Genomic DNA, 23860 nt, shown 5'->3' on the forward strand with positions numbered 1-23860 from the left:
AACAATAGTTCTCTGGAGAAGGAAGGGTACAGTCTGCTGTGTGAAGAGAACTGGAGGGGGAACCTCCTTCCATCTAAGACCAGTTAATACTAGTCAGACGCTGTATAAATTAAAATCTCATAAAATTAGATTTTAAGAAGGTAAGCCAAGAAAGGACAAATTAAACTACACAAACATAATGAAATGATTTTAAACATGAATTATGGAATCTAAATGCTATGACTTACTTAAATATAGCAGAGGCACACTTTAACAGTTATAGCCACAATACTTTATACACAGGTAAGCACCAGAGAGCAGCCACAATGGGAGGAAGGAGGAGTAAGAAGAGAGGCCCCCCAAAAGAAAATGAGGGGAAACCAAGCTGTTCAGAAATGTTCAAAATAAAGAGAGTCATTTTTATTCTTAGGATAAATTCTGACCTTCAAATAGCACCTCAAAGGAAAGATCTTCCTTTTGGCCTGGAGTCCTTCTGGCCCTGGAGTAGCGAGCTCTTTCTTGTGCTGAATTTCCTACAAACCTCAAAGGCTTCAATAAACAGTCCTTAGTCTTGACATATAATCCATTCATTATTCATACCAGGAAAAGATACGGATGAAAAGTCCTTCAGTTCTATTTTCCATTTGTTTAAAAAAAAACAAACTCAGCTTTTTCCTCCCCATGTAGGGAGAATTTCAGTTCTTCCCTACTGTGTCAATCTGTCTAAGTCTCCTTTCCTGGTTACACGGAACACTCATATTTCTGACACTTCTGGTCACCAAATGTATGGAGGTTTTTTCCTCCCTACAATATGCAATTCTCTGTAACATCAGCTGGGTATCCTATAATTTAACTCAACTCTGACACTATTTATTAGAGATAGTGTCAGATCTCACAGGTTAAGAGTTCAGTTCCACAAGACTGCCCTTCTCAACTCCCCAACAAACATACACACATACTTCAGACACCAGTTGTAAGCCCAGGTTATATCACCTGCACTTTTAACCAACCAGCTATATATCAGAGGGTCCAAAGACCTCCTCCGTGAGTTGGAATATTTGCTAGGGCAGCTCACAGAATTCAGGGAAGCACTTGCATTTATCAGCTTATTAAAGGATGTGATAAAAGGATACAAATGAACATCTAGATGGAAGAATGTGTAGGGCAAGGTATAGGGAAGAGATGGAAACAACTGATCTTTCACTGTCACCACAGCTCTGCCTTTACTAGAATGTCGTGTCGTTGGAATCATACCTATATTGCCTTTTCAGGTTGGCATCTTGCACAAAGTAATATACAATTAAGCTTCCATCCTGTCTTTTCATGGCTTGATCATTTCTTCTTAGCACTGAATAACATTCCATTGTCTCAATGTACCAGTGTATCCATTCATCTACTGAATGATACCTTGGTTGCTATCAAATTTGGGCAATTATGAATAATGCTGCCATAAACATCTGTGTATAGGTTTTGTGGTGGACATGTTTTCGGTCCATTTGGATAAACACCAAGGAGCATGACTGATACAATATATGTAAGGGTGTTTAGCCTGGTAAAGTAAAAGTAAAAGTCACTCAATTGTGTCCAACTCTTTGTGACCTCATGGACTTTTCCATGGAATTCTCCAGGCCAGAATACTGGAGTGGGTAGCCTTTCCCTTCTCCAGGGGATCTTCCCAACCCAGGAATCAAACCCAGGTCTTCCACATTGCAGGCGGATTCTTTCCCAGCTAAGCCACAAGGGAAGCCCAAGAATACGGGAGTGGGTAGCCTATCCCTTCTCCAGCAGATCTTCCCAACCCAGGAATTGAACAGGGGTCTCCTGCATTGCAGGCAGATTCTTTACCAGCTGAGCTCTCAGCTATCAGTGAAGCCCAAGTGACAAAAGATCTTCCAAAGTGGCTCCTCGAGTCTGCATCCCCATCAACAACCAGTGAGCTTCTGCTTCTGCCGGTGTGTCAGTGTCACAGGTGTGTCGGAGTATGACCCTGTTATTTTAATTTACATTTCCCTAATGACATATGATATTGAGCTATTGAGCACCTTTTCATATGCTTATCTGTTTTTCTTTGGTGAGGTACCTGTTCAGGTCTTTGGCCCATTTTTAATAAGGTTTCATAGGGTTGTTTGTTTTCGTTCTGTTGAATTTATCAGATACGTCTTTCACAAATATATTCTCCCAGTTCGTAGCTCACGTTCTCATTCTCTTGACAGTGTCTTTTGCAAACCAAAGTTTTTATTTTAGAAAGCCCAGAGCTTCTCAATTATGTTTCCATAAGTAGATTGTTTTGATTTGTTTGGGTTTGGTTTGAGTGATGAGGAACTAGGAATTTGAGGGGTCTTTTTAACAACTTCATTGAGACATAAATCACATATCATAAAATTTGCCCCTTTACTGTGTAAAATTCAATGGTTTTTAGCATATTCGCTGTTAAGCAACCATCATCATAATCAATTTTAGAATATTTTGATCACCCCAAAAAGATCACTAATGTACTCAACAGCATGGATCTCTCAATTCCCATAACCTCGTCTGCTGTGTCTACAGATCTGTTAATTCTGGACATCTGGAAACGGGGCCTTTTGTGACTGGCTTCTTTCACTTAATGTATGTTTTTAAAGTTCAGCCACATTGTAACATGCATTATTTCTTTGTTCTTTTTTATAGATGAATAATATTGCATTGTATATGTTTATCACATTTTGCTTATCTATCCATCAGCTGCTGGACATGTGGGTTGTTGCCACTATTTGGCTATAAGAACTTGATTTTGACACAGTAAGTCTGTGATGCCTATCAGATCTCAAGGTACTTAAGACATGCTTTAAACAGCTAATCAAATGAGTCCTGTTTTCAAGGAAAAGTATCCAAACTAGAGAGACCCATCTGGAGACTGTGAGAAAATATACAGTTCAAGTCATGAGACTAGAAGAGACAACTAAAGTGGCTGCTTATAAACAGAGAAAAGGTAAGTTCAAACAAACATGAGTCCTAATACCTCCCATAGAAGTTATCGGGGGGAAGGGGGAACCAGCAGAAGAGACTGCTTGATGAGGTACAAAGGAAACCACGTGAGCGTGGTATTACGGAAGTCCTGTGAGGAAAACATTTCAAAAGCGGAGTGATCAACTATGTTCAGCACTGATGGAAGGTCAAATTTTGAAGAAACAGAGTAGGGCCAAGAGGGAAAACTCCTTTATTCCTAAATCAACAAGTACCAATTGGAGAATATCATACACAAGTAATACCATGGCATAGTTCAGAGGTTAAGGGCACACACTATTTTTACTACTTATTACTTAGCTTACTGTCTGTTACTTAGCTGTATAACCCTGCTAATTTACTTAATCTCTCTGTACCTCAGTTTCCTTGTCCACAAAACAGAAATACCAACCGGGGGATATTCTAAGGATTAATGCCAGTGCATGCAAAAAACGCTATGGAGCTTTACATACACAGAGTCATATACAAAATCTACTACATAAAAGCATACACTGAATTATAAAGTATGAGTTAGAAGAATATATATCAAACCCGAAATAGCAGCTGCTAGAGATGTCAATCAAAAGGAATTCCACCTTCATCTTTATTTATTTCACTTTTTTAAAAAGCCTGAAAGGGACTTTCCTGGTGGTCCACTGGCTAAGACTCCATGCTCCGAATGTGGTGGGCCCACGTCTGATCCCTGCTGCAACTAGGAGTCTGATGCTGCAACTGAAGAAGACCCAGCGTGCTGCAACTAAGGCCTGGCACAGCTAAATAAATCAAATAAATATTTTTTTTAAAGGATAAAAAAATTTAAAAAGCGTGAAAAAAATTTATTCTCGGTGGAAGGAAACAGGTATATTGTAGGTTATCCTTCATATTTTCCTGTGGATACTGCATTTCTTTTGCAAAAAACTTAATGTTATTTTGAAACTAGAAAACAGCCTTGGAGTATTACTCAGCCATTAAAAAGAAAACATTTGAATCAGTTCTAATGAGGTGGATGAAACCGGAGTCTATTATACAGAGTGACGTAAGCCAGAAAGAAAAACACCAATACAGTATACTAACACGTATATATGGAATTTAGAAAGATGGTAACAATAACCCTGTATACGAGACAGCAAAAGAGACACTGATGTATAGAACAGTCTTTTGGACTCTGTGGGAGAGGGAGAGGGTGGGATGATTTGGGAGAATGGTATTGAAATATGTATAATATCATATATGAAATGAGTCGCCAGTCCAGGTTCGATGCACAATACTGGATGCTTGGGGCTGGTGCACTAGGACGACCCAGAGGGATGGTAAGGAGGGGGAGGTGGGAGGGGGGTTCAGGATAGGGAACACATGTATACCTGTGGCGGATTCATTTCGATATATGGCAAAACCAATACAATATTGTAAAGTTAAAAAATAAAATTTAAAAAAAAAAAGAAAAGAAAACAGCCTTAATTGAAAAAATGTAGAATAACATATATGCTACCTCCTTTGTTAAAGCAAAATATATATAGTATACACACACATAAATGCACACGCTTGTTTATATTTACTTGTCATGCCTAAACTGTTGTTTCTGGAAGGATCCATAAGAATCCTTATACTGGCTATCCAATATGAGGAAGGGAACTGGGTGACTGGGTGGTAGGAGGCAAGAATGGGAGGAAGATGTAACTTTTATATAGCCTTTTACACTGTTTAAGTTTGGAACGATATCAATGTATTATCTATACAAAAAAAATTGTTAAAAATGTTACCAGGAAGAACAATATTTTCAACAGAGGGTGCTAAGACAACTGGATTTCCACAAAAGAACGAAGCTGGACCCCTACCTCACATCATATACAAAAATTAACTCAAAATGGATCAATGACGTAAATATAAGTGCTAAGAACTATTAAACTCTTAGAAAAAAACATAGGGATAAATCTTCATGATCCTGGATTTAAGCATGAGCAATAAAAGAAAAAATAAAACTTCATCAAAATAAAAAAATTGTGTGCATCAAAGGACATTATCAACAAAGTTAAAAGATAACCTGTAGAATGGGAGAAAATATTTGGAAATCATTTATCTGATAGGAGTTTAATACCCAGAATATATAAAGAACTCCTACAATTCAACAACAAAAAGACAAGCTAACTTAAAAAATACGAGGTGACTTCCCTGGTGGTCCAGTGGAAAAGACTCTGTGCTCCCAATGCAAGGGGCCCAGGTTCTGTCCCTGGTCAGGGAAGCAGATACCACATGCCACATCTAAAGATCCAGCACGCTGCAGTGAAGGTCAAAGACCTTGTGTGCCACAACTAAGACCCGGGGCAGCCAGGCAAATAAATACATAAATTTTTCAAATGGCCAAAGGACTTGGATACATTTCCAAAGAAGAAATACAAATGGCCAACAGCCACATGGATGTTCAATATCACTAGTCATAAGGAAAATAAATATAAATCAAAACCAAAATGGGGGGATTTCCCTGGTGGTCCAGTAGCTAAGACTCCGCACTCCCAACGCAGGGGGCCTGGGTTCAATTCCTGGTCAAAGAACTAGATCCCACATGCTGCAACTAAGACCCAATGCAGTCAAATAAACAAAAGTAAATAAAACTTTAAAAAAAAACGGGATACCACTTTACACATACTAGGATGGCTATAATTTTTTAAAGACAAAAGATAACAAGTGTTGGCAAAGATGTGAAGAAACTGGAACCCTTACACATTGCTGGTAGGAATATAAAATGGTGCAACCACTTTGGAAAAGAGTTTGGCAGTTCCTCAAACACTAAACACAGAATTACCACGTGACCCAGCAAGTCCACTTCTGGGTACACACCCAAAGAACTGAAAGCAGGAATTTGAACAGACACTTGTACACCCATGTTCACTGCAGCATTATTCACCGTAGTCAAAAGGGGGAACAACTCATGTCTATCAACAGATGAACGGATTAAGAAAATGTGGTATATCCATACAATGAAATATCATTCAGCCACAGAAAGAAATAAAGTTCAGATACATGTTACAACATAGATGAATCTTGAAAATATGCTAAATAAGCTAGTCGCAAAAGGCCACATAATATATGATTCAATTTACCTGAAATGTCTAGAAAAGGCAAATTCATAAGAGGGGAGGGAAACAGGAGAGAGGGAGGGAAGGAACGTGGGTGTACCTATGGCGGATTCTTGTTGATGTATGACAGAAAACCACAAAATTCTGTAAAGCAATTATTCTTCGATTAAAAAAATAAATAAAAGTGGTAAAAATATATACATATAAACTTTAAAACAAACAAACAAAAAAGATATAGAATAGATTAGTGGTTGCTTAGGGCTGAGGTTTGAGGTAAGGGGAAATGGGGAATTTCTATTAACGGGTATAGTTTCTCTGTGGGGTGATAAAAACGTTCTAACATTGATTATGGCAATGGTTGCACAACTCTGTAAATATACTAAAACCCAGTAGAGAAAAAAAACCCACTGAATTATATACTTTAAAATTTTATTTTATGTGAATTATGTCTCATAAAGCTATTATTTTTTAATTAGTAATATATACTACCTATTTAAAAATAATAATTACACCTTGATCTTAACCACTCAATCTACTTCTTGTGGAATGAGGTAGCTGTCCTTCCATTCTCAAAAGATCAATGTTGTACAGCAACCTATTTCTATTTTAATCCAGTAGACTTGTGATATATAATTTCTCATTATTTGTAATTAGCTCCCAAAGTTTACATTTTGCATTTTTTTAAACCCTAACTCACTTACGTCTAGCTTAAGGATGGTTCCAAAGAACAAATATGCCATGATTGGCCTATACTTTTTTTATAGCATTCCATCACAACCTCCCTTCTCAATCAGTCAGAATACAGAGCACTACTCTTTCTAAGTTAGCCTAGTAGAGAAGCAACTTATACTTTTAAATATAGTTTCTGACCATGCAATTTTTTTTAATTTATTCATTTTTTAATTGAAGGATAACTGCTTTACAGAATTTTGTTTTCTGTCAAACCTCAACATTAATCAGAAGGGATATCAGTATACACATATCCCTTCCCTTTTGAACTTCCCTCCTATCTCCCACCCCATCCCACCCCTCTAGGTGCCTACAGAACCCGTTTGAGCTTCCTGAGCCATACAGCAAATTCCCCTTGGCTATCTATTTTACATATGGTAAGTTTCCATGTTACTCTCTCCATACATCTCACCCTCTCCTCCCCTCTCCCCATGTCCGTTAGTCTATTTTCTATGTCTGTTTCTCCACTGCTGCCATTTTTCTAGATTCCGTATATATGCATGCTGCTGCTGCTGCTGCTGCTGCTAAGTCGCTTCAGTCGTGTCCGACTCTGTGCAACCCCATAGATGGCAGCCCACCAGGCTCCCCCGTCCCTGGGATTCTCCAGGCAAGAACACTGGAGTGGGTTGCCATTTCCTTCTCCAATGCATGAAAGCGAAAAGTCAAAGTCAAGTCGCTCAGTCGTGCCCAACTCTTAGTGACCCCATGGACTGCAGCCCACCAGGCTCCTCCATCCATGCGATTTTCCAGGCAAGAGTACTGGAGTGGGCTGCCATTGCCTGAGTATACAATATTTATCTTTCTCTTTCTGGCTTACTTCACTCTGTATAACAGGCTCTAGGTTTATCTACCTCATTAGAACTGACTCAAATGTGTTCCTTTTTATGGTTGAGTAATATTCCATTGTGTATTGCATTGTGTATATGTACCACAACTTCCTTATCCATTCATCTGTTGATGGACATCCAGGTTGTTTCCATGGTCTAGCTATTGTAAATAGTGCTGCAATGAACAATGCGATACATGTGTCTTTTTCAATTTTGGTTTCCTCAGGGAGAAGGAAATGGCACCCCACTCCAGTGTTCTTGCCTGGAAAATTCCATGGATGGAGGAGCCTGGTAGGCCTGCACTCCATGGGGTCGCCAAGAGTCAGACACGACTGAGCGACTTCACTGTCACTTTTCACTTTCACACACTGGAGAAGGAAATGGCAACCCACTCCAGTGTTCTTGCCTGGAGAATCCCAGGGACAGGGGAGCCTGGTGGGCTGCTGTCTATGGGGTCGCATAGAGTCAGACACGACTGAAGCGACTTAGCAGCAGCAGCAGCAGGGTATATGCCTAGGAGTGGGATTGCTGGGTCATACGGTGGTTTTAGTCCTTGTTTTTTAAGAAATCTCCATATCGTCTTCCACGGTGGCTGTATCAATTAACATTCCCACCAACAGTGCAAGAGCGTTCCCTTTTCTCCACATCCTCTCCAGCAGTTATTGTTGGTAGACTTTTTGATGACGGCCATTCTGACCGGTGTGAGGTGATATCTCATTGCAGTTTTGATTTGCATTTCTCTAATAACGACCTAGAGCCAGACATCCTGGAATGCGAAGTCAAGTGGGCCTTAGAAAGCATCGCTACGAACAAAGGTAGTGGAGGTGATGGAATTCCAGTTGAGCTATTTCAAATCCTGAAAGATGATGCTATGAAAGTGCTGCACTCAATATGCCAGCAAATTTGGAAAACTCAGCAGTGGCCACAGGACTGGAAAAGGTCAGTTTTCATTCCAGTCCCAAAGAAAGGCAATGCCAAAGAATGCTCAAACTACCACACAATTGCACTCATCTCACACGCTAGTAAAGTAATGCTCAAGCCAGGCTTCAGCAATATGTGAACCATGAACTTCCTGATGTTCAAGCTGGTTTTAGAAAAGGCAGAGGAACCAGAGACCAAATTGCCAACATCTGCTGGGTCATGTAAAAAGCAAGAGAGTTCCAGAAAAACATCTATTTCTGCTTTATTGACTATGCCAAAGCCTTTGACTGTGTGGATCACAAGAAACTGTAGGAAATTCTGAAAGAGATGGGAATACCAGACCATCTGACCTGCCTCTTGAGAAATCTGTATACAGGTCAGGAAGCAACAGTTCGAACTGGACATGGAACAACAGACTGGTTCCAAATAGGAAAAGAAGTACGTCAAGGCTGTATATTGTCACCCTGCTTATTTAACTTATATGCAGAATACATCATGAGAAATGCCGGGCTGGAAGAAGCACAAGCTGGAATCAAGATTGCCGGGAGAAATATCAATAACCTCAGATATGCAGATGACACCACCCTTATGGCAGAAAGTGAAGAGGAACTAAAAAGCTTCTTGATGAAAGTGAAAGTGGAGAGTGAAAAACCTGGCTTAAAGCTCAACATTCAGAAAACGAAGATCATGGCATCTAGTCCCATCACTTCATGGGAAATAGATGGGGAAACAGTGGAAATAGTGTCAGACTTTATTTTTCTGGGCTCCAAAATCACTGCAGATGGTGACTGCAGCCATGAAATTAAAAGATCCTTACTTCTTGGAAGAAAAGTTATGACCAACCTAGATAGCATATTGAAAAGCAGAGACATTACTTTGCCAACAAAGGTCCATCTAGTCAAGGCTATGGTTTTTCCTGTGGTCATGTATGGATGTGAGAGTTGGACTGTGAAGAAGGCTGAGTGCCGAAGAATTGATGCTTTTGAACTGTGGTGTTGGAGAAGACTCTTGAGAGTCCCTTGGACTGCAAGGAGATCCAGCCAGTCCATTCTGAAGGAGATCAGTCCTGGGATTTCTTTGGAAGGAATGATGCTGAAGCTGAAACTCCAGTACTTTGGCCACCTCATGCGAAGAGTTGACTCATTGGAAAAGACTCTGATGCTGGGAGGGACTAGGGGCAGGAGGAGAAGGGGACGACAGAGGATGAGATGGCTGGATGGCATCACTGACTCGATGGACCTGAGTCTCAGTGAACTCCGGGAGTTGGTGATGGACAGGGAGGCCTGGCGTGCTGCGATTCATGGGGTTGCAAAGAGTCGGACATGACTGAGCGACTGATTTGATCTGATCTGATCTGAATAATGAACGATGTTGAACATCTTTTTATGTGTTTGTTAATCATCTGTATGTCTTCTTTGGAGAAATGTCTGTTTAGGTCTTTTTTGACTTTTTGACTGGGTTGTTTGTTTTTCTGGTATTGAGTTGTATGAGCTGCCTGTATATTTTAGAAATGAATCCTTTGTCAGTTGTTTCACTTGCTGTTAGTTTCTCCCATTCTAAGGGTTGTCTTTTCACTTTGCTTATAGTTTCCTTTGCTATGCAAAAGCTTTTAAGTTTAATCAGGTCGCACTTGTTTACTTTTGTTTTTATTTTCATTACTCTAGGAGGTGGGTCATAGAGGATCTTACTTTGATTTAGGTCACTGAGTGTTCTGCCTATGTTTTCCTCTAAGAGTTTTATACTGAAACTATACAATTTTTAAAAGAAAACATCTCAGGAACTCACCCACCTTTCTTAGATCTAATGCCTTACTCAGTATTTGCGATTTTTTTCAGGTACACTCACCAAGCCTCCTCAAAGGGAATTCCACCAAGGTACCTGCAGAACTGTTTTGCTGTAATTTGTACAAGAGTGGGCAGAGTTTTCTGTTTGTTGCCAGGACGTTCTCAGGCACTTGTCCCACCGAGTCTCTCTTTCAGGTTTCACATCTTTTAAGAACAGGCCTAACTTTCAACAGTGAAGGTCAAAGCCCACACGTAATACAGCGTTTGTTGTTGTTGTCCCACTCTTCACAACCCCATGGACTGTAGCCTGCCAGGTTCCTCTGTCCATGGGATTCCCGAGAAAAGAATACTGGAGCAACTTGCCATTTCCTTCTCCAAGGGATCTTCCTGACTCAGGGATCGAACCCATGTCTCCTGCCTTGGCAGGCAGGTTCTACACCACTAAGCCACCTGGGAACCCATACATCCCTTTAAGGGCAGATATTAAGATGTTACCCAAACAAACCAGCCTACTTATCAACTTGGTGAATTAAGCCAGACTGTCCTCTAGAGAGGCCTGTCCTCACCCTGCCTTACACTGCTTCCTTCCTCAATTGCTTTTTCCCAAATTGTACTTTAATGTCATGCCATCAGCCTGTATGCAGTAAAGGACTAGGAAACAGTCCCCTACTGAGGTTGTCATTGTGGGGACTATAAACAAGGTGCATAGGATGTTGTGATTAAACAGCTGCCTTCAAGGAGGACTGGCGGAGGAATGTCCCTGTGCTTCTTCTATCAGGAATAGACGTGATTTCCCTGAGATGATTTTTTATCATCTTACAGACTCTGTAAATTTTTTTAATTGATCAGTTTCCATCTTTCTGAATCTCAAAGAAGTAACTTGATCATCACAGCTTTTATTTTACACGTACTTTTCTTACTTTTACAACTGGCCCCTAGTTCCTATCTTTATTTTCTCTGTCTCATTTTTCTTATTCTAAAAATAACTTCTCTTGCTATATTGAATGCTTCTTTGTAAAGCACTCTGTATCTTTTTTAGAACAAAGTGAGTTCTCATTTAACATTCTGAAACTAATCACAGCACAGATTCATGAGGGACTCCACAGCTCCCATTATGAATGTGCCAGAATCTGCACCCAAATATGACGGCTCTCCTGACCCATAGTGGCTCCTGAACTGCAAGTCACCCCTGGTGACCGGCCCATACCTCCCAGCGCTGATCTGAGAATAACAGCAGACCATAAGCTAAAGAGCATCACTGTGAAACCCTGCCAATCTCAAAAGTCGTGAGTGTCCAGGGAACCATGTGAACCACTTAGGCAGCATCTCCAACCCGGGGCCAGGCACACGAACTTGAGTACAGGAACAGCTGTCTCCTGTAACTGCCACTTCTGCAGTCCCAACCGAGGATTTAGAGCACTAAGCCTCTAAGCCAAAGCCATGCCTCTCATCTCTCCAGTTCAGCAGCAGCTTATAAATTCATGTCAAGCACACATAAAAATAAGTAGTCTGTGAAATCTCAGTACAAGTTTTACGTATGTCAGTAAACGACGCACACAGTGGCCTCACAGAGCCCAGCCCTGCCACGGGAGAAGCTCCTCCACAGTCCCTCACAGATCTGTTTTGCTGCCTGGTTTGTAGGAAGCCTGGTTTCTCTTTTACTGCCCCAAACAGTCACTGAGGCAAGATTCTTAATCTTATCCCAAATTTAGGGCAAACTATCCATTTCTCCCCACAGTGACTAATTAATTCCTAATCCCTGAAAAAGCAGAGGTTGGGACTTCCCTGAAGTCCAGTGGTTGGGATTCTGCACTTCCACTGCAGGGGGCACACGTTCCATCCCTGCTCAGCAAAGTTTCCTATAATGTGAGGTATGGCCCAAAATTAATAATAGTAGTAAGTACAGGTTCATGGGCCTATTCTTAGCAGAGCTTTTCTCCCTCCTTTACCTTTTCCTCCAGATACCTGTTTACAGATCCATTCCATCCTCTGCTTGTTCCCCTGTTCCCTCAAATACCGTAGGTTTTAAATTTTTGTAATTCTTTGTTTAGCTGATCTTGTTATATAAAACATACTATTTCCTTTATTTACTTTCACATACTGGGATTTATAAAATTTCTTAAGAAACAAAAATCTAAGATTATATTTTATACAGCCTTTGAATAGAGTCTCTACTAGAATACAAATCACTGGGAATGAAGAGTGGAAATCCAAGATGATAATGACATCCACACTCTTACAATCCATAAGGAAATATCTGTATCTTGAGTAAAAACCAGAGTTTCTCAACCATGGCACTCCTGGTAATTCTTTGTTGTAGGGGTCTGCTGTCCTGCCATGCTGCGTAGGGCCACCCAGGACAGACGGGCCATGCTGGAGAGTTCTGACAAAATGTGGCCCACTGGAAAAGGGAATGGCAAACCACTTTGGTATTCTTGCCTTGAGAACCCCATAAACAGTATGAGAAGGCAAAAAGATATGACACTGGAAGATGAACTCCCCCAATGAGTAGATGCCAAATGTATTACTGGAGAAGAGTGGAGAAGTAACTCCAGAAAGATTGAAGGGATGGAGCCAAAGCGAAAACACCACCCATATGTGTATGTGACGTGTGACGGAAATAAAGTCCGATGCTGTAAAGAACAACACTGCACAGGAACCTGGAATGTTAGGTCCATGAATCAAGGTAAATTGGAAGTGGTCAAACAGAAGATAGCAAGAATGAACATCAACATTTTAGGAATCAGTGAACTAAAATGGACCAGAATGGGTGAATTTAATTCAAATGACCATTATATCTACTACTGTGGGCAAGAATCCCTTAGAAGAAATGCAGTAGCCCTCACAGTCAGTAAGAGTTAAAATGCAGAGCTTGGGTGCAATCTCAAAAATGACAGAATGTTCTCTGTTCGTTTCCAAGGCAAATCATTCAATATCACAGTAATCCAAGTCTATGCCCCAACTAATAATGCCAAAAGCTGAAGCTGACTGGTTCTATGAAGACCTACAAGACCTTCTAGAACTAACACCAAAAAACAATGTGCTCTTCATTATAGGGGATTAGAATGTAAAAGTAGGAAGTCAACAGACACTGGGAGTACCAGGCAAGTTTATCCTTTGACTATAAAATGAAGCAGGGCAAAGGCTAACAGAGTTTTGCCAAGAGAAAGCACTGGTCACACCCTCTTCCAACAACACAAGAGACTACTCTACACAAGGACATCACCAGATGGTCAATACCAAAATCAGACTGATTATATTCTTTACAACCAAAGATGGAGAAGCACTATACAGTCAGCAAAAACAAGACCGGGACTTGACTATGGCTCTGATCATGAACTCCTTATTGCCAAATTCAGACTTAAATTGAAGAAAGGGGTTAAATCAAACCCCTTATGAATATAGAGTGGAAGTGACAAATAGATTCAAGGAATTAGAGCTGATAGACTGCCTGAAGAACTATGGACAAAGGTTCATGACTTTGTACAGGAGGCTGTGATCAAAACCATCCCCAAGAAAAAGAAATGCAAAAAGGTAAAATGGTTGTCTGACGAGGCCTTACAAATAGCTGAGAAAAGAAGAGAAGCAAAAGGCAAAGGAGAAAAGGAAAGATACACCCATCTGAACGCAGAGTTCCAAAGAATAGCAAGGATAGCAAGATAGGAAAGCCTCCCTCAAAAAAAAAAAAAAGAAAGAAAGCAAGCCTTCTTCAGTCATCAATGCAAAGAACAGAGGAAAACAATAGAATGGGAAAGACTACAGATCTCTTCAAGAAAATTAGATACCAATGGAACATTTCATGCAAAGATGGGCACAATAAAGGACAGAAACGATATGGAGCTACCAGAAGCAGAAGATATTAAGAAGAGGTGGCAGGAATACACAGAAAAACTATATAAAAATGATCTTAATGACCCAGATAACCATGATGGTGTGATCACTCACCTAGAGCCAGACATCCTGGAATGCGAAGTCAAGAGGGCCTTAGGAAGCATCACTACGAACAAAACTAGTAGAGATGATGGAATTCCAGTTGAGTTGTTTCAAATCCTAAAAGATGATGCTGTGAAAGTGCTGTACTTAGTACACCAGCAAATTTGGAAAACTCAGCAGTGGACACAGGACTAGAAAAGGTCAGTTTTCATTCCAATCCCAAAGAAAGGCAATGCAAAGAATGCTCAAACTACCACACAACTGCACTCATTTCACATGCTAGCAAAGTAATGCTCAAAATTCTCCAAGCTATGCTTCAACAGGACATGAACCAAGAACTTCCAGATTTTCAAGCTGGATTTAGAAAAGGCAAAGGAACTAACGATCAAATTGCCAACATCCGTTGGATCATCAAAAGAGCAAGAGAATTCCAGAAAAACATCTACTTCTGCTTCATTGATGATGCTAAAGTCTTTGACTGTGTAGATCACAACAAACTGTGGAAAATTAAAGAGATGGGAATACCAGACCACCTTAACTGCCTCCTGAGAAATCTGTATGCAGGTCAAGAAGCAACAGTTAGAACTGGACATGGAACAACAGACTGGTTCCAAATTGGGAAAGGAGTACATCAAGGCTGTATACTGTCACTGCTTATTCAACTTATATGCAGAATACATCATGTAAAATGCCAGGCTGAATGAAGTACATGCTAGAATCAAGACTGCGGGAGAAATATCAATAACCTCAGATATGCAGATGACACCACCCTTATGACAGAAAGTGAAGAGGAATTGAAGAGCCTCTTGATGAAAGTGCAAGAGGAGAGTGAAAAAGTTGGCTTAAAACTCAACATTCAAAAAACAAAGATCATGCCATCCAGTCCCATAACTTCATGGCAAATAGATGGGGAAACAATGGAAACAGTGACAGACTTTTTCTTGGGCTCTAAAATCACTGCAGATAGTGACTGCAGCCATGAAGTTAAAAAACGCTTGCTCCTTGGAAGAAAAGCTATGACCAACCTAGACAGCATATTAAAAAGCAGAGACACTACTCTGCCGACAAAGATCAGATCAGATCAGTCACTCAGTCGTGTCCGACTCTTCGCGACCCCATGAATCGCAGCACACCAGGCCTCCTTGTCCATCACCAACTCCTGGAGTTCACTGAGACTCATGTCCATCGAGTCAGTGATGCCATCCAGCCATCTCATCCTCTGTCGTCCCCTTCTCCTGCCCCCAATCCCTCCCAGCATCAGAGTCTTTTCCAATGAGTCAACTCTTTGCATGAAGTGGCCAAAGTACTGGAGTTTCAGCTTTAGCATCATTCCTTCCAAAGAAATCCCAGGACTGATCTCCTTCAGAATGGACTGGTTGGATCTCCTTGCAGTCCAAGGGACTCTCAAGAGTCTTCTCCAACACCACAGTTCAAAAGCATCAATTCTTCGGCACTCAGCCTTCTTCACAGTCCAACTCTCACATCCATACATGACCACAGGAAAAACCATAGCCTTGACTAGACAAAGATACATCTAGTCAAAACTATGATTTTCCCAGTAGTCATGTATGGATGTGAGAGGTGGACTATAAAGAAAGCTGATCGCAGAAGAATTGATGCTTTTGAACCATGGTGTTAGAGAAGACACTTGAGTCCCTTAGACAGCAAGGAGATCAAACCAGTCAATCCTCAAGGAAATCAATCCTGAATATTCATTGGAAGGGCTGATACTGAAGCTGAACCTCCAATACTCTGGCCCCCTGATGTGAAGAACTGACTCACTGGAAAAGACCCTGATGCTGGGAAAGATTGAGTGCAGGAGGAGAAGGGGACGACAGAAGATGAGATGGTTGGATGGCATCACCGACTCAATGGACATGAGTTTGAGCAAGCTCCAGGGAGTGGGTGATGGACAGGAAAGCCTGGCGTGCTGCAGTCCCATGGGGTTGCAAAGAGTCGGACATGACTGAGTGACTGACTGAGCAACATCTGGCCCCTACATCCACTAGATAGCCACAGCAACCCCAGCTGTGAAAATCTAAAAATGTCTTCAGACATTGCCAAATATCCTCTTGCGGGGGGCACTATCACCTCCAATTAGGAACAATTGATCTAGACCTTTCTCGTGAGTTTAATACATTAGAATAATGTCTGCAGCATATTTGGCAATCAATGAATGGCTACTACATAACTGATCCAACAGTCTTCTCAACATTTCTAACTCAGTGTCTTGGCTTGGCAGCATCTCCAGTTCAGTACGACCCAAACCAAATTCCCTTGTATTCCTTAATCCAGGTATTGTATTTACTAAGTAATCCATGCCAGGAACTAAGAGATTACCCTGAACTCCTCTCTCATAACCCAGATATATACTCTGTCAACAGGTCCTATTATACCTTCTTCATGTCCTTTTAAACACCACAACCACTTGACACTGGCTTACTTCTAAAGCTCTCGTGTCACCTGGTCTACTGCTTCGATGACATTTTTCTCTCATTCCAGTCCAAAGTCCACAATGCTGCCAGAATATTTCTAAAACCTGTCACTGTCTCCTTCAAAAACCTTTCGAGGACACTCCTCTAAGTTGTCTGTCTATGCAGTGTTTCCCAAATTCCATTCAGATATCATCTCTGATTTTGTCACATTCCTACTGTATACAATAGTGTATCCTTCAAACGGTTTTCTTTCAACTTACTTTTTTAGTTAGCCATCTTTTAAAAGACAGCACATAGTCATAGTATGATTATTTGTTTTTCATTAAAATATAAAAACATTTCAAGGGACTTCCCTGGTGGCCCAGTGGCTAGGACTTTGCATTCCCAATGCGGGGGACCCGGGTTCAATCACTGGTCAGGGAACTAGATCCCATATGCTACAACGAAGACACAGCAGAGCCAAATAAGTAAACAAATATTAAAAAAAAAAAAAAACTTTTGGAAGTGTTTATCCATCTAAAAGATAAAAATCCACGTGTATCAGCCTAGTCTTCCAAGATGTGGCCTCTGCCTGTCTTCGCTACACCGCCTCCAGCCATACCAAACTACTTCGAGTTGTGTTCTTGGGGATTAAGCTATACCACTGTACACGGTATTTCTTCTGCTTCATGTTCTTTCCTTCCTGTTTTGTCTACCTGAAAAAACTCGGCTCATTCTCTCATTGCTCCTCCTTTTGTGAAACTATCTGTGCTTGAGAGTTAGATGCTGCTTCGTCTATGTTCTCTGATACGATGAACAGCTCTCTATTTTAACGCTACCACGCGCTGCAATGATCACTTGTTTACCCTTCTACCTCCTTTACTATACTGAAAGCCCCTCAAAGACATTGAGAAGTACCAAATTCTCTCTCAAGAATCCACAGAGAATACTATTTGACACAAGGGGACATTTAAAGAAATGTTTGTTGTAAAGCAGTACATACAAGGTAGTGTTTAAGACTGTAGAGAATACCAAAATAAACAAGATAGGATCCTGGCCCTTCATAAAGCTGGTAATCTAATGGTGAAGACAGGTATACTTACCATCATACAAGAAAGAACCATATAAATGGTAGTAAAATGGAACAGAAAGTGCTATGGGGCAAAGGTCAGTATAGAAAAAGAATGGAATTTCTTTTTTCTGGCCTTGCCAAGTGTCTTGCAGGATCTCAAGTGTCTTGCAGGATCTTAGTTCCCCAACCAGGGACTGAACCCAGACCCTGGCAGTGAAAGCACTGAGCCAGGAAATTCGAGAATGGAAATTTTTAATAGCAAATAAATTCAGATATGTACTCTGCTGACTCACTAGGGCAAAAATCACGTAAACCTTATCAAGTCCTGGCTCTGATATCTGTTCTATCACAGTGGTAGAATGGACAGAACGGTGCTCTGAAAATTAAGTAGCTGTGTAAATTCTAACCATTACTAATCATTCTGACTGCGGAATCCAAGAGCCCTGCATGGAGAAAGTGACATGTGAGCTAGAGCTAAAAAGGGGCATGGAGGGGAACTCCCTGGCAGTCCAGCGGCTGGGACTCGGCTCTCGCATGCTGTGGACCTGGTTCAGCCTCCGGTGAGGGAACTAAGATGCCACAAGCCACGTGATGAGACCAAAACAATGAATATTTTTCAAAATAAAACAAAGGGGCATAAAGGGTGTTGTATAAAGGAAGCATAAGTGGTAGTTATGGATGTGAACCCTAGTGCCAGACTCCCTAGGTTTGCATCCCAGCTTCTCCACTTACTTATTACTAGCTATATGACTTGAAAAGTTACTTAATTTGTCTGTTGTTTGAGTTACCTGTCTGTAAAATGGGGCAAATGTTAATACCCAACTTACACAATATTAAATAATTTAACATCTCTGCCATGTAAGTATTAAGTAAGTAGGTGAAAGAAAGAGACTCAGCAGACGCAAAGATGCAGGGAAGTACGAGGCACATAGTCAGAAGAGAGTACTCCAATGTGCTCAGAATGGAAAGTAAAAGAAGGTGATGAAGTGGAAGACATACAGTATTTAGAAAAATATGCTACTTGCCACCCTAAAAAGGTTATTAACTATATCAGAAAGAGCTCTGCACAAAGAGGCTTTCAAACTTAATTCCTTATTAGTTGGACAGCCTCAGGCAGATCATGAACTCTACAAAGCTCAGTTTCCCGTCAGCGAAGTGAGGATACAGAACTAGGTAAACACTGATTCTCAGTTCTGAAATTCTAGAAAAGGGGCTGGGGAGTCATTAGCAGCGTGCACTGTCCCATAGGAAACCTACTGCCACATGTAGCTACTGAGCACCTAAAGTGTGGCTGATCCAAATTGGGATGTGTTACTAACATAAATGTAAAATGTACATCACATTTCATAGATTTAATACAAAAAAGACAAGATATTACACTAGTTATTTTATATTAATTACATGTTGAAATTGCATTAAATAAAATACTACTAAAAATGGATTTCACCTGTATGTTTTTACTTTTAAAAATGTAAATAAATTTGGCAAAACTAATACAATTATGTAAAGTTTAAAAATAAAAGTAAAAAAAAAAAATAAAATAATAAAAATGTAAATATAATTTGACACTCACATTTATGAGCATTTTCTTTCTATTAGACAGCACTACTACAGACTATTTTCAGAAGATCTGAGAGAATGTGATTCTATGACCAAAAAGACAAGACAAAATGCCAAGCATTATCAGAAAAGGTCTTGAAAACACTATTTTAGCCCTATACAAAGCCATGGTCTATCCCTAACTGCTGTACTGCGTTCAGTTTTCCTTGCAATACCTGAAAAGATAATATGCAAAACCAAATAACTCAGGTAAACAGAATGATCAATAAGACAGGCAATAAGGTGAGTGGCAAGACTAACAGGCTTCAGGCCTTGAAGGATCATGACTACCACATATGAGAATCTATTAAATTAGACAGAGGCCGACACAAGGAGGTGCAAAAGGTTCTCCATCAAATCTCAGAAAAAAGCAAGGGAGGATTCTCTGAGGCTTTATAGAGGCATTTCAAACAGAGGTACACCTTTGCAGAGCAGGTGGTCTTACATGAAAAACAGATGGCTCAGAGTAAACATAAAAGTGAGCTCCAAAAAAGATTGCATTAAATTATTAATCCATAGACATGGTTACTATTTCTGCGTTGTATGTCTGACGCAGACACTAGGATTCTCCCAACCCCGACTACAGAAATCGTCTTCAGATCTTCAGTAAAAAAAGAAAGAACTGAATGTCAACTGGGTGTGCCATTTCTTTACTTACATGGCACTTTTAAGAACTGTCAGAGAGATCAGACAATCTCCACTTTACAGATCCTTTCTCATGCCAAAATATTTAAGTGTAAGTATTCGGTAAGCCTGTCTGTTATCATTCCTTCTTCCACTTGGCCAGATATGAAATCTGTGTCTTCTATGATCCTCTCTGAAATCTTTATAGTGGGTGAGAATCACATGAACTCTTTTTTTAAGAAAGCTTACCCTGTGGTCCGCACACTTTCACGTATCATCCTTATTTCTTAAAACAGTTATGTACTTTTGATCCAGGACTAGTGATCTGACCACTTCCAAGGTAGATACGGAGAGATCATGATTAGATCTAGAACACCCTATGCATTTATTATTTTATTTAGTATCTCCAACTTCCAGTCAATTCAAAACAAAGGTAAATTTCTATTTTCCTACCAGAACAAAACTTTTCCATAATGATCATTAAGTGGCCCCAATGATTTCTTTTCTTCCTTTGATAGAATATTTTATTTTGGCTTTAAAGCTTCAGAAGAAATGCTCCTGGAATACTTTCTTGGCCCACCTAATTTTAGTTTGCACTTCATGCCAAGAGGGAGAAACAGAATTAAATTTCTTTAAATACACCAGAGATCCAGCACAAGAAAATTAATCTGATAAAAATATTTTCAAGACAAAGAAGAAAAGCCTCTACTTACATAGAAAAATTTAGAATTCTTTTTTTTTTCTAGTATTGTGGGGAGGAATTTACTAGGAAACAGATACACGCTAAGTACAGTCCCATTGTGCTTCAAAGGGAAATGAAATGGTTTAACAAATACATTATTTTAGGCTAGGAAGGAAATCTGATGTTTATAAAACTAAGAGGTCTAAAGAAAATTCAGCTGACCTATCTTTCCTATCATTTCAATACCCAAGATCAAGATATGTTTCATAATAAGCAACACCTTACTCATTATAAACATAAAGGTTAAAACTGCTAAAGAACAGAAAACGCCACTTCATCTCACGGACATGCAAAAGTCAACTTCGCCAATGGAATCAACAATGCTACTAAAAGACAACTGGTTAGTTTTCTAACGAACTGGGTTGCAATGTTTTGCTTTGTTTTTCCTTTTTTTTTTTCTTCTTAGGAAAATTCCTGTTTCCTAAAAAGTCATACAGCGGAAAGAAGCTTCAAAACTACTGTCATAAGAGCATGAAAGTTAGGGACTTCCCTAGTAATCCAGTGGCACCCAATGCAGGAGGCCTGGGTTCAATCCCTGGTCAAGGAACTAGATCCACATGCCACAACTAGCAGTTTGTATGCCACGACTAAAGACCCCACATGCTGCAACTAAGACATGACACAGCCAAACAAATAAATAAAACTAACTTTTTTAAAAAAAGAGCATAAAAGTTAATTTTTATTATTACTGGCTTTGTCCCTGTTTTAATTAAATTATCCTGCTAAAAAAGGGGGAAATGGACAAGAATGACATCCCTATCAAATAGCACATATAATTAACATCTAAGTACAAATAAGTTATATTCACAACAGCTCCTGTGGCCTCAAGCATTTTGCATACTGTTAACAGACGTTCAACTCTCCTGTACCAAAAGATGAAAAAAAAAAAGTAGTATCTTCCTTAAGAGAAGAAAACTCACAAAGATAAACTGCTTTAAACTCACAGCTTAAAGAATAAAATGAACTCAAAATTATCAACAGTTTACCCACTTAGCACACAACAAATCAACTTAAATGAACAAAAAAACAGGCACTAGCAGGAACGGCTAAAAACTGCTAGTCGCTTAAGAAGTGGTTTTAACAAACGCAAAGAAACACTTGTCAAAAAGAGCAGTAGCCCAAAGACTTACATTCCTTTATTCTTATACTCATTCCTTTACTCAAACAGAGGTTTACTGTTACTTGGACTCAGCAGTACAAGGAACAACTCTCCTCCCTTGGAAAACTCAGAAAATGCAATCTTGAGCTAAGAAGAGATTTCGGGGGAGGGTGGACTTGACAGAAAAGTATTTGTATTTATTGACAGCCCCCTACTTTATCCACTTAAACTATAGCCCAACGATGTACTCGAAAACGGGTTCATATTGGAATTATCAGGAGAAAACCAACACTCTCAGAAAGTAACTGGGAGAAGCTCCCGGGAAAGAGGGACGACTTGACGTTCTCGCATCACCACCAGACCGTCCGGTCCCCCACCTGCCCCTTCCCATACCCATTCCTCAGGTCCCTGAACACACTGGGGCTGCGTTCCGGGAGCCGGCGACATCTCCTGTCAGACGCCGGCCACCCCGCGCTCCCGTCACCGCCCCCGGAGTGGATGACCCCGGGGCGCGAGAGCCGAAATCGGGGTAAAAGAAGAGGTGCCTTGCAAGCAAAGCCGTGAGGGCTGAGGGGGAAACCCGGGGGCAGAGGCCGCGACATCCCTCGGGATCCCCGCCGAAAGGACCGGGACAGCATTCGGGAGGTCTCGGGCTCCTCCCGCCCCCCGCGTGACACCAAGTCGGACCCGGTCTCCTCACATCGCGTTAGGCCCTCCACCCTAATGGGACGAGATGCCGCCGGGGGGTCCCGCGGAGAGGAAGGGCGGGCCAGCGGGCGCCCCACTGCCGGAAGGGGCGAGCCCCGAAAGCAGCGCTCCCGCCTCGGCCGGGCTTACCTTCAAGTCGTTCTCCGGTAGGTATTTGCATAGCCGCGCTATCTCCACGTACTTGTCCAAGTCCAGGGGCGCCATTTTAGAAGTAAGAAGCCCCGACGGCGGCGGCGGTATCCGCGGCGGTACTAGCAGCGGCAGCGGCGGAGGCCGAAGCCGGAACCCTCCCTACGTCACGTCCGGCCCGTGAGAGGCGTCTGCGCAGCGGCGTCAAGCTTGACCCGATTTTCCCCACTGCCTCGACACGCCCCACGCCCTCTCCCGCTGAACCCAGGCTGCAGGCCCCCCCAGAGGCCCCCTGGGTCCGGGGTTAGGAACCCGCTGAGACCCGTAGTTATCTGCCGCAGGGAGTGCTGGGATTTGTAGTTTTCTGTAGTGGCTAGCTGGTCCTCTTTTCCTTTCCTTCTCTTCGTCTTGACTTTCACCTCTTTGGGGACCCAGGGGGGCTTTAACGATGCAAAACGGCGAAGCAGGTGACGTTAGCCATTCCCTGGTTTCTCATTCCTACGCTTTTAAGCATTCTCTTCGCCAGAATATCTTCAATTAAAAATCGGGTAAGCCTGGCCAGAGAGTAACCTGTTTGCACGGTTGCCAAGGCAGTATGAAAACCTTGCCTAAATAAACCTTTGGCAGAGATGTCAGGCTACCAACTTTCTAGTCTGGAAAGAAAGGAAACAAATGTTTAAACTCTTCTTATGCCAAATGCTATACAGATGCTGTTTTTCTGTCTAATCTTCATAACACTTGATAGGAAAGGAAGGCTCGGAGAGGTTACGTAACTTGTCCAGCTCTCACAGGGATAGGCGGGAGAGCCAAGACTGGAATAGGTCTGCGTGGCCCACGAGGGCTGAGAGTTTCTTTATTGTAGCCTCAGCACCTAAATCAGGACCTGGCACTTAGTACACCTTCAACATTTCTTCACTCAACAGCTATTAACCCTTCTTATGTGCTAGGTACCCTGTAGGTGCCTGGGGTATCCAGCAAACAAAATAGAAAAAGATATCCTCTCATCATGTATCTATATTCTAGTAAAGGAGGCAGAACAATAACTATAGTAAATAACTGTAGAGTATATTAGAAAGTGGTAACTGCTAGGGGGAAAAAAGAACACAGCAGAGTAAAGGAGATGTAGTGATGAATGTTTAGGAACCAACAAAGAAGCAGAGGAGATAGCTCTGTAGTTACTTGAGAAAAATTACAAAGACAGCTGATGCAGAGACTCTACGATAAAAAAAAAGCATGTCTAGAAT

General features: G+C 41.1%; 1 protein-coding gene across 1 annotated transcript in view; it reads right to left on the reverse strand.

The window, feature by feature from the left end:
* Positions 1 to 22900, reverse strand: part of PPP6C (protein phosphatase 6 catalytic subunit) — a 43774-nt gene extending 20874 nt beyond the window's left edge. The window contains exon 1 of the mRNA XM_027556259.1: positions 22617 to 22900. Coding sequence (XP_027412060.1) covers positions 22617 to 22691 — 75 coding nt within the window. The 5' untranslated portion in view covers positions 22692 to 22900. The remainder of the gene's footprint in view (positions 1 to 22616) is intronic.
* Between the last annotated feature and the right edge of the window lie 960 nt (positions 22901 to 23860).

The sequence above is a fragment of the Bos indicus x Bos taurus genome, chromosome 11, assembly GCF_003369695.1.
Source record: "Bos indicus x Bos taurus breed Angus x Brahman F1 hybrid chromosome 11, Bos_hybrid_MaternalHap_v2.0, whole genome shotgun sequence".
Classification (NCBI taxonomy): Eukaryota; Metazoa; Chordata; class Mammalia; order Artiodactyla; family Bovidae; genus Bos; species Bos indicus x Bos taurus.